The sequence below is a fragment of the Crassostrea angulata genome, chromosome 1 (genome assembly GCF_025612915.1).
Source record: "Crassostrea angulata isolate pt1a10 chromosome 1, ASM2561291v2, whole genome shotgun sequence".
Classification (NCBI taxonomy): domain Eukaryota; kingdom Metazoa; phylum Mollusca; class Bivalvia; order Ostreida; family Ostreidae; genus Magallana; species Magallana angulata.
Window position 1 is genome coordinate 12,143,471 of NC_069111.1, and position 11,310 is coordinate 12,154,780.

An 11,310-nucleotide genomic window follows, 5' to 3' on the forward strand; every position below is an offset into this window, starting at 1 on the left:
GTACAGTACCGATCAGATCCAACCTAACGTCAAAGTAAACCCCAACTGAACCCCGGGTTTTCCTTTGGGGTTTACTTGAGGTTTATTCTGGGTTTGCTTTTTGAAAATTTGGGTTTTACTTTGGGTTTAATTGGAAATTGCTTTTGAGGTCAACTGAACGTACTGAAGTGTGAAGCAGACCTGTCTTTTATCTTTACATTCTACTGCCTGTAATTCCTGCTCCTGGTATATTCCGGATACACAGTTAGCGTCTTCTTTCAGGGGTATACTCTTGGGCGGGTTTACTCTCTGTGTACACTCTTGGTTTAATTTGTGTTTACTCTGGGTCCATTCTAGTAAACCTGGAGTAAACCCAGAAAGTAAACCCACGTTTAAGTTGAGGTTAACTTTCTGTTAGGTGGGTTCGATCGGAACCGGATACAGTATCTTTAATCATTGGTTCAATTGTCCTAAATCTTAAACACAAAAATATGCATTAATTTTATTATTTTATTTTTAGATTTATTCAGTAAGGCAGGGTTTCCTTTACATACTTTATTTCCCATATGAAATATCGCAAAGTGACACACACTATAAGAGTTGGAATGTATAAAAGGCCTTATCATTCTTTTTAAAAATAACTCGTTGCATATATAATTAGCATCATCGGACTAAAAAATATTTTTCTAACATGTTAGGCTGTGCTCTGAATATGTATCTTAATGTACCAAAAAATTATAAAAACTACACATGATCTCTTTTCAGAAGATTTTTTGCTTGTTATATAAATCCAGATTGATCAAGTTTGTCAAATAACAATGATAACTAGTATAATTATGGTATTAATTATGCTATCTTAATAACTTTATCAATTAATATGTCAAATGAATAACGTAAAGCTGAATAAATTCAAAACAATATCCCAGTAAGGCCAGGCGATATAGCAAAAAGCAATCACGTTCTGAACAGAAACAAGTAAGCTTATCAATCCTGTACCGCAGTCGAAAAAAGTCCATATGCAGAGGTGTCTCTTAAGGTCAAGATCTAGTAAATGAAAGGTGCCTACAGGTTTATGAAATATTCATGACAATATCTTTGTTTCATTGGGGGCAATTTTTGGCAGACACAATGAAAAATCATGTTTTAAACAATCATTTTCTATATGAAGGATAAAAGTAACAAATCTCGGGGTTTTGTCTATTTTTGACTAATGAAATATATCTTGAATGCCTAGAGTGTCTCCAAAAACGGCATTGAACAAGCCTTTGACCTCCTCTTTAAAATGATGTCAAATTAAATATAGGTACCGGGATTCCTTTTCCCGCGATTAAATATAGAAAATCAAAATATTTTTGTCAAAAAATGTCAAAATATTTTATTTTCTACATTATTGCTTTAAAGCCGTTAAATACGGGAAAGATTCATCAAATCAATTATGACGTCACAATGGCTCTAGCACCAAAAAGACAGTTTGGAATCATTTACTAGATCTTGACCTTAAAGGTTTTTTTCTTAAATATTTGTTGTTCTTTAAGTTTGAAAAGCATATTCTGGTCCACCTAATTTTACCAATTACAATTTGAAAAAGCACCACACATGCCATCATGATCGTTGTTTAAAAAAGAAGACACTCATAGTTAACATCACTCTGTGGTAATCTCTTCAGATTCTAACCGCCTGACCGTTCTATTCACGTCCTGTGAATGCATATCAAACAACATTGTCAGAGTTTTCGTCTTATCTCTGTTCCGTCCACGCCATGTAAATTTGTCCTTCAGTCTTCTGTAGGTGTTCTTACCCCCAAGCTTGGTGTCGATACATGCGTACATTTCTCCGTGTGTGTCGGAAAAGTAAGATTCTCTAATGTCGGCGTAGATTGGATCTATTTCTCTTTGTGGGTCTGCTTGTAGCCTTTGAGAGACACCCTGTTTCCTTTTAATTCCTCTTGGTAAAAGCAGGTATTTTCGTCTGTTGAATAAAAAAATCAATTTTTATGCTCCCCATTCATGTTTTGTAATGCAACTGATACTACCATTTCCCCTGTTTTAAACCTTTTGTGACACTTATGATTACTTAATTACATTTCATACATAGAGCATTACCTTTCAATCATTATGAAGTAAATTCACAACTAATAAGAAAATATGAACTATCATCTCTTCCAACAGCCTAAAGGAATGACCGCTAAATGATTTGTCACAAATTTTATTTATCGCGGGCTATTCAAATAGTTAAATATTGATTCGAAAATACCAGAAAGTAACTGCTTTTTCGATTGTGTTAAGATTTGTTTGGCTTCATGACTCAATAAATAACCACTTACCTACTTCTCCAAGACAGATAAAAGTGGATCGTCAGGATTAGGTTGGCTAAGATGAGCACAAACAGGAATACCGTCGTCAACATTCCATCATCTAACAGGATAATTATAACAATCGATGGCGTATTTTTATTGGAAATCACTGCCTCATAATTTATGACGTCATTAAAAAGATAAGTTCATGCAATTGTACAAAATCTACAGTATTTACACTTATGGTTCTAATGATTTGTCTTTTTAAAATGGTTACATGCGCCTTTTTTAAGGAGGCCGACTCGGTGCAAAAAGCAAAAACCCTTCGACTTTTTATAAGATGTCACCTGCATGTCGGGTTATTTAGTTATTTCCTAAAATAAAGGGACATAAACTTGAGGATTGGATGTTCGATCAAATTTTCTCTAATCTTTATATGTAGTAAGGATTTTCGTCTAGTTTTCAAAAGAGGTAATCTAATTATACAAGTAATTCATTGTAGATAAGATATTTCGTCCCAAAATAAATTATGAGTTGAATATTCTGTGAAACGGAAAAGAGTTAAGATTTCTGAATAAAGGCTTTACATATGCTAAAGATCTAAAATGATATGATAACCTTTTTATACTCTTTTCAATTAATGTAATTTGAAATATCTGCAAAGAAAATTAATAAAGCAATCACAGTTGCAAATTTTAGAAAAACATATTATTCTTTTGTAAATGAATTTCAACTTGTACGAAAATTCAAGTTCGTAAAAACGAGATCTTTTCTCTTACATGTGATAACGAGATAATTAACTCGTATTAACGAGATCCTTTCTCGTAATTACGAGATAAAAATATCTTTTATGGCTCTATTTGTCTTTCGTACTTATCAAATACCTATAGCAAATCCTTGTCGATGTGTGAATAACGTCTCTACAGTTTCATTGCACGATGCCATTCAAATAATGAGCCAGGGCAAACTAGAAAAGATAATTGTTTATTGAAATTCATATTAGAAATTGATTTAATTAGTAAATATCTTATTATAATTCCACAAGCTTGAAATTTTTTTGTTTTGTTTTGTTTTTGTGTGTGTGCGTGTGTTTTATTTAGTGTGGTTTTTTTTATATTATAAATTTATAACAATATTATCGTTTATTGGCATATGGTCAATAGATTTATTAGTTTAAGTAGCACTTACCAATGAATGAATTAATCCTCCAAACCATATGTCAATGAGGAAAATCTTAGTTCCTCTATCAAAGCATGTCTATTTCATAAGGAAATAACATCACATTTTCATTGAATTTTTACTTAACGGATACTTTTGACTTTTTATTTTTTCCGCATGCATGCATTTACAAATAGAAATTAGATTTTAAATGGAAAATATAATACAAATTCTATTTCAAATCTCAATTAAAATACTTTTTGGAAAAACTAAATCGAACAATGCTATATGCATTATCATAACCATAAGTAAGAGCATTGTCATTTTAAACGGATTTAGTATCGTTTATATTACATTGTTCCATCAAGGACTCAAGCTCTAAATGTATTATTTAAAACTAGAGCCGAGCTCGTTGCAAAGCAACGAGTAGGTCTTCCGTCGCAACTTCGTGTCGCGAAAGGATTGTCCATCAGTCTGATTAAAACACCTCCTTCTCCTGACACTTTTCAGAGCCTGACAGACCCTGTTTTGATAAAAGGTCATCTTTACACGACCATTTCTTCTTAACAATTAGAGCTTTAGAAAATTGATTGGAACTCTTCAAATGGAGACAAAATAAAATTAATTCATGCCTGTTTTCTATGTAACCTCTAGATTGAGTATTGCACCACTCATTAAACAGATAAAGGCATATCATTGCTAAGAAGGTGTTTATTTAGATTGTATGCAAATGTGGAGGTCAAGTGGAGATCTGTCTGTTATTGATACAGGTCTATCAGAACCTGGCGAGTGTAAGGAGAAGGGAAATGGTTTTTAATGATACTGGATTATCAATATGATAATAGTAAGTTCAAGAAATCGAAAACGAGACTCAATTTCAAAGTATTATTTTCATACCAGGCAAGTTCTTCGTTTAACTTACTTCAAGTTTAGGATAACTTTAAAAAGTACATCATTTATGTACATGTATATAATCAATTTAATTATAATAAAAGTGTGGATGTGGTGGTGGGGGAAATGACCCAAAAATCAAGTTTCTAAGCGTTAACTTAAGGGAAATTTTGGCTGAGAGAAAGGGGGGCATTGCTCCCACTGGACCATCTAAAAGGTACTGTTAGCAAGTTCACAAATGATATCCCCGCTAAGAAAGAAGTCATTAATCACTTATTTCTCTATCAGAGAATAATGGATCGTTCTTTTTCTTTAGTGAGTCAGACAAGGCAGGGTATATTTACAGGTCACAAGTAATCTTTATGTCAAACTCTAGCTTTTACTCATTTCCATTAATACAATATATGGCACATGTTTAATATCACTTTGAACTTACGCAACTGACCCTGGGTCAAGTTCGTGACACATCATCGGTCATCAGGAATCTTTACATGAAATAGAAACTCCCAATGTCTTTCCTTAAATGCCTTAGGGACAAATCATTACACACCCTCAGGTCATAAGCAATCTTTGTGTGAAGTAATAAATTCCAAAGTGGACCGGAAACAAATTTTGCACTTTTCCTGCCAGTGACCTTTACTTTGTCCAAATGACCTTGGGTTTAGGTCATGACGCTTTGTCAGGTAATGAGTAATATTTGTATGAAGTAAGAACACTTCCAATGTTTCTCCATCAGAAAGATATAGACCGGACACGACGTACGGACGGACAAGGTGATTTTTATTTACACCCCCCCCCTGAATTTATTTTCGTGGAGTATAAAAATCCTTTTCGCCCGTTTTGTGCGGCACAAAAAAAGACCTATATTTTTCAATTATTTCTATTATATCACATATAAATATACATTGAAATGTATGATTTGTATGCACATTTGAGTTCTTCTCATCATCGTCGGAAAGGATAAGAAACCCTTGGGGTCCAATAATGTCTTTTCATGGGCATTTGTCAATTTGCATCACTAAATGATTTCCAAGCGGTAAGCTATCAAAGCTTTTGAGATGTTACATGTAGATATTGAATTTCTATATATTTAAATTTAAGGTTAGGAAAAAAAACACTTTTTCATACAGTAAAAAAAAATCTAAAATAGCTTTATGTACGCGTACACATAAATAAGAAGATGTAGCAAAAGCTATAAAGACTTTATTTCTTCTGTTCTAGACTTTTTCAGAGTTAACAAACTACAAATTAACAATCTCCCATTTTGACAAGCTAGATTAAAAATAAAATATTCAGCTGAGTTTTAGGTCACTTAATCTGCATTACAACCTCATACTACACAACTTCAATGATTTTTTTTTCAATGTGCATATAACAATACGTAAAATCCCCAAGAACAAATATCTATCGCAATTAAATGCAAACATTTTTGGGAGGCAGAAAAGTCGCTATATTATAGTCTGCAAGTCAATTGAACTACTACAATTATTTCAAAGAAATAAGAAACTGTTGACACTTGCAGTACTCTATATCATTACTTCTAATCCTGAGAACAAATTTTATTTAATCTTTGACTTAAAACTGTTAACTTATAAAACCAGAGACATAAATAACTTATTAAGTTATTTATGTCTCTGATAATATATATTTTATTCTGTTCATAACTATAGAAGTTTAGCGTGTTCAACAGGTTAATTTTTTATCCACATTCTCAGATTGCGATATCGCACGTTTAATGTGAGGTTGATTGACATCGAATATTTAGACACTTATTGTTTAACAATTGACCGCTGCAGTGAAAGCATCCTTCCAAATGTTACTCAATTATTTATCAATTGCTGATCTGCAGCCCGGGGGCAATATTCTGATCGCTGACGCGACACGAGATTTTCGGTCGCACGTGGAGCGGATTGACTTAGCATAGACTGACCAAATAAACACACGGGTGGGAAAGTGACATACATTGAGGAGAAAAATGTACACATGTTAAGTAGTAGCCAAAAATAGGTCTTCGCCACATTTTGAAAAAAAATAAAGCCCTTGCACTGTGATCATGAAACCGATAAAATCTAAACAAATCTTGTTTAAGAACTCATGTGAACATTCTAAAAATAATCACTAAATCCCTCAATTCTGGACAATTCTTTTATCGTGTCAGCCTCTACAGCCAATCGCAACTTCTCGGGCCTTTCCGGCAAGCTCGGAAAAACACTTCGAATGTTTTACCTAGGCGTCCATGACAACCCCCCTTTTTATAAAACTTGATATAATTACAACACATTTTATGATCTGTTGAGATGTGAGCTATACTTCATTAAAGGTATCAATATACACTAAAATATAACACAGAAACGACATACAAGACTTCTTGCCGATACTTATTTTAATGGGAAGCGACTCCATTTTGTATAAAATTCTAACATCCGGTGATGTTAATACATTCGAGGTGTATTTCCAAACTTGCCGGAAAGGCCAGAGAGGTTGCAATTGCCTCTACCGCATGTGTTAATTTGATATTTGATTTTTTTTATCCTGCCTTGAACGCTTGGGGACTGTTTCATTTTCTATATTCGGCTAAATAATGCTTCCAATTTTGAGCTTTCTCTCTCTCTATCTCTCTCTCTCTCTCTCTCTCTCTCTCTCTCTCTCTCTCTCTCTCTCTCTCATTTTATGTGCAACATTATGAAGATGTCAACTACTTTCTACGATAGCTATAAAACCTCTCAGCAGTATTTAGTGGAAATATTCGTGGGTAAATAAAAAAATCTTAAATTGAAACACAAGTCAATCTTACATGTACCGGTCAAAATCTCGAATAAACAAATAGTTGGAATCGTACAAAATATCAATAAACATGCACGTTTGATAAAGTACATGTAGAAGAACACGAAGCTACCGCGGATCACTTGTCCACTCGCGCGGGATCTCCTTGGCTATGTTCTAGGGGTGATCATCATTTTAAGGTTTAATCTTTGTGGTTTTTCGTTGTTTATCTATAACATTATTAGTACATGTATAGTTTTTAGAACATTTTAGAATTACAAATTCACTATTGATTTATGTCTGATGATGTTTCTGATTTGGAATAATATCGCTTATATCAATTTTTAGAGGGGCTTCTCAATTCACATTCTAATGTTTAATTAAATAAATTGAAGGTGAACAAACTTTAAGAACATAAAATTGAAACATTTCTTGTATATATATCTTGTTATTAGATAACCGCTTCCCTCTAGGTAGTGCAGCCGCGACCGATTTCCTCGGCCGACTTACGTAAAGGTAAAACACACATAGAGAGCTCAGAACCCAGGAAGATTTACAATGTTTGCAGTATGATTACTAAACTCTAATTAATATAACATTTTTCCCCAATTAATCCCACAGTTGATCTTTCTGTCTGACACTGCTTCAGTTCGAGAATAGCATTGCTTTTATGATTAAACAGAACGATTTCTTATTGACACTCTATCGTTTAATTCAAATTAAGAATAGTAAGCTTTAATGGCATTGTGTACGATTCTTGTGTTTGCGGCTAAATAAAATCACATATGACAGACGCGATTCTTGTGTATTAGATAACCGCTGACCGCTAGGTAGTCCATAGGCGACCTTGGCGATCGATTTTCTCGGCCGCGGGCGAGATGGGTTATGTAATGACGCACACAACAAAGAATTTGGGTCGATTTGAAATGCTTGCAGTAAAATGACTCAAATCTATTTCATGGAAGTTATTTTTTTTTTAAATCTAGTTTATGTATCTCACTAGATAAGAAAAAGAACGTTTATATTTTCTCGTTTTTGTTTTTCTTCACGGTTGTCCACTATAGGACCTAAACAGAGGTGACTCCAAAAAAAAGGCTGTAAGAAAAACATGTACACGTATACTTTTTAGACACTTTTTCAAATGAATCAAAGCATCCCGTATATGCTGGTACACTTTCAGCTGTTAATTTATGTACGTTATGCGCACAAAGACGATTCGCTTACTTGCCAAATGAATACAGGTACATGTTAACAAGACAAGCTTTTTACACTCATATTTCGCATTACCGGTACAAAATAATTTTGTAACGACATTAATAACACAATAATGAACAACTTTTCTATCGACAGCTATAGCGAAATATTAACCATTTTTGAGTTATAAAGCGAAGACTTTTAAGGGCTCTAGACCCCTAATTTAAGGGGCCAACCCTTTTGCAATGGTGTCAGGTGAAAGCCCTTGATATTTTGCACATATTTTGTTCTATATGTGTTTAGAGAAAATTTTAAACTAAAGAGCTACATAACAAAAACACACCCAAAAATCAGCATTTTTGGAAACACAAATTCAAATTAATTTTTTGAAACTTTAAAGGAGGAAAATTGTAAAAAGAAAACTCGGAAGACAACGTTCAAACTCTCTATTTTTAAGATTTGTGACTTTGTAACACATGCTGTGAGCGGTTTCAGAGCCTTTGCGTGCACAAGAATGCCTATATTTTTGGGAAAAAGGGGAATAACTCGGTACCGGAAGTGTCGATTTCAACGATTTTCATTAGATATTGAGAAATAGTAACTACAAATAAGCTCTGAAAATTTGAACTTTATAGGACAACAAACAAGCAAGATATTTGAGTTTTAAAAAACGTCTAGAAGAAAAAAAAGAATAAAAAGAACTAGATACGATCTCGTTACGAGTAACGAGTAGGTCTTCCTTGCGATTTCTGTTTTTAATCATACCATGAATAATCGATATAATTTTAGAATTACCCCCCCCCCCCCAAACACACACTTTCAGAAAATGTATACAAATCCCTAATTACATAATAAATGGGTGTTGCAACGAGTTTTGCAGATAGATATTGCTACAATTAACAACTTTGCTTTTATAATGCATTACGAAATCTTAATCGTTTTTATGTAATTTGTAATATACTTTACGAGTTTCTTGCCCCCCCCCCCCAAAAAAAGGGGGGCCAGCCCCTTTTTCTTGATTTCTTTGAAAAGGTCTTAAGAATACTGACAATTTTTGTTCTTACACCCATCTAAAATTGTTGATCATTTTTGAGATATAAATGTTTGAATATTTTAGGGACCAGCCCTCTAGATCCTTAATGGGGACAGGAATCCGTGTTTTGATAAGTGGAATCGATTTAAATCATAAATTTAAACATTTTCTCTTCTATCATGTCTAACAAAAAATGTCTACTTCTCTAGTTATATTGCGTCAAAGTTTAAGTACTTTGGCCCCTAAAAATCCCTAATTACGTAATAAATGGGCGTGGCAATAATTTTTTCTAATAGATATTGGTACGATCAACAACTTTGCTTCTATATTGCATTACAAAAACTTTATCGTTTTTAAGTTATTTGTAATAGAGTTTAAGAGTGCCTTGGCCCCTTAATAAAGGGGCCAGCCCCTTTTTATTGAATTTGTTGGAAAGAACTTTTGATTCTCTACCACTTTTGTTATATATGTCTAAACAAAATATCAACTGATAAAAAGATATAAATCAAAACGTGTGAAAATTTTGAATGAAAATTCGTGCCCAATTTTCGTGCCCAGGCGAGCTCCAAGAAATGGCGCAACAGGCATTAAACAACTACATGCTGCACAACTTCAAACTATAGTCTACCTATCCTGAAAATTTCATATTCATATCTCTTATGGTTTCCGAGTTTATAGCTGCACAAAATGTGTCGTCAAAACTTACAAAATGGCCGACAATTCGGTACCGGAAGTGACTACGAAAAAATTAAGAAAAATGTATTAAGTTTAGATCACGACCAACCATCTGTGAAAAAATGGTTGAGATCGGTCGAATAGATTTCGAGAAATCTCGTGCACAAAATTTGGAAAAAAAAAATAATAATAATAACTAGATACGATCTCGTTACGAGTAACGAGTAGGTCTTCCTTGCGATTTCTGTTTTAAATCATACCATGAATAATCGATACAATTCTAGAATTATCCCCCCTCCCTTTTTCAGATAATGTATACAAATCCATTATTACGTAATAAATTGATGTGGCAATGAGTTTTCCAGATAGATATTGCTACAATTAACAACTTTGCTTTAATAATACATTACGAAATCTTAATCGTTTTTATGTAATTTGTAATCGACTTTACGAGTTTCTTGCCCCCCCCCCCCAAAAAAAAGGGACCAGCCCCTTTTTCTTGATTTCTTTGAAAAGGTCTTAAGAATATTAACACTTCTTGTTCTTACACCCATCTAAAATTGTTGATCATTTTTGAGATACAAATGTATGAATATTTTAGGGGCCAGCCCTCTAGATCCTTAATGGGGACAGAAATTCGTGCTTTGATAAGTGGAATCGATTTAAATCATAAATTCAAACATTTTCTCTTCTATGATGTCTAACAAAATATGTCTACTTCTCTAGTTATATTGAGTCAAACTTTAAGTACTCTGGCCCCTAAAAATCCCTAATTACGTAATAAATGGGCGTGGCAATAATTTTTTCTAATAGATATGGGTACGATCAACAACTTTGCTTCTATAATGCATTACAAAATCTTTATCGTTTTTAAGTTATTTGTAATAGGGTTAACGAGTGCCTTGGCCCCTAATTTAAGGGGCCAGCCCCTTTTTCTTGATTTGTTTGAAAAGGTCTTGAGAATACAAATATTTTTTGCTCTTACACCCATGTAATATTGTTGATCATTTCTGAGATACAAATGTTTGAATATTTTAGGGGCCAGCCCTCTAGATCCTTAATGGGGACGGAAATTCGTGTTTTGATAAGTGGAATCGATTTAAATCATAAATTCAAACATTTTCTCTTCTATGATGTCTAACAAAATATTTCTACTTTTCTAGTCATTTTTCGTCAAAGTTTAAGTACTTTGGCCCCTAAAAATCCCTAATTACGTAATAAATGGGCGTGGCAATGATTTTTCCTAATAGATATTGGTACGATCAACAACTTTGCTTCTATAATGCATTACAAAATCTTTATCGTTTATAAGTTAATTGTAATA

At 33.4% G+C, this 11,310-nt stretch overlaps 1 protein-coding gene across 2 annotated transcripts; it reads right to left on the bottom strand.

The window, feature by feature from the left end:
* Positions 1 to 1,559: 1,559 nt before the first annotated feature.
* Positions 1,560 to 3,767, bottom strand: LOC128157702 (uncharacterized). Of its 2 annotated transcripts, XM_052820300.1 has the most exons (4): positions 3,461 to 3,767; positions 3,157 to 3,239; positions 2,303 to 2,393; positions 1,560 to 1,947 (listed from the first exon to the last, which is right to left on the bottom strand). In XM_052820300.1, exons 2-4 carry the CDS (start codon positions 3,215 to 3,217, stop codon positions 1,623 to 1,625), a joined length of 477 nt encoding a protein of 158 aa, XP_052676260.1. In that variant the 5' UTR covers positions 3,218 to 3,239; positions 3,461 to 3,767; the 3' UTR covers positions 1,560 to 1,622. The 2 variants fall into 2 exon arrangements, with proteins under 2 accessions (XP_052676260.1, XP_052676270.1); XM_052820310.1 differs by lacking the exon at positions 3,157 to 3,239.
* Between the last annotated feature and the right edge of the window lie 7,543 nt (positions 3,768 to 11,310).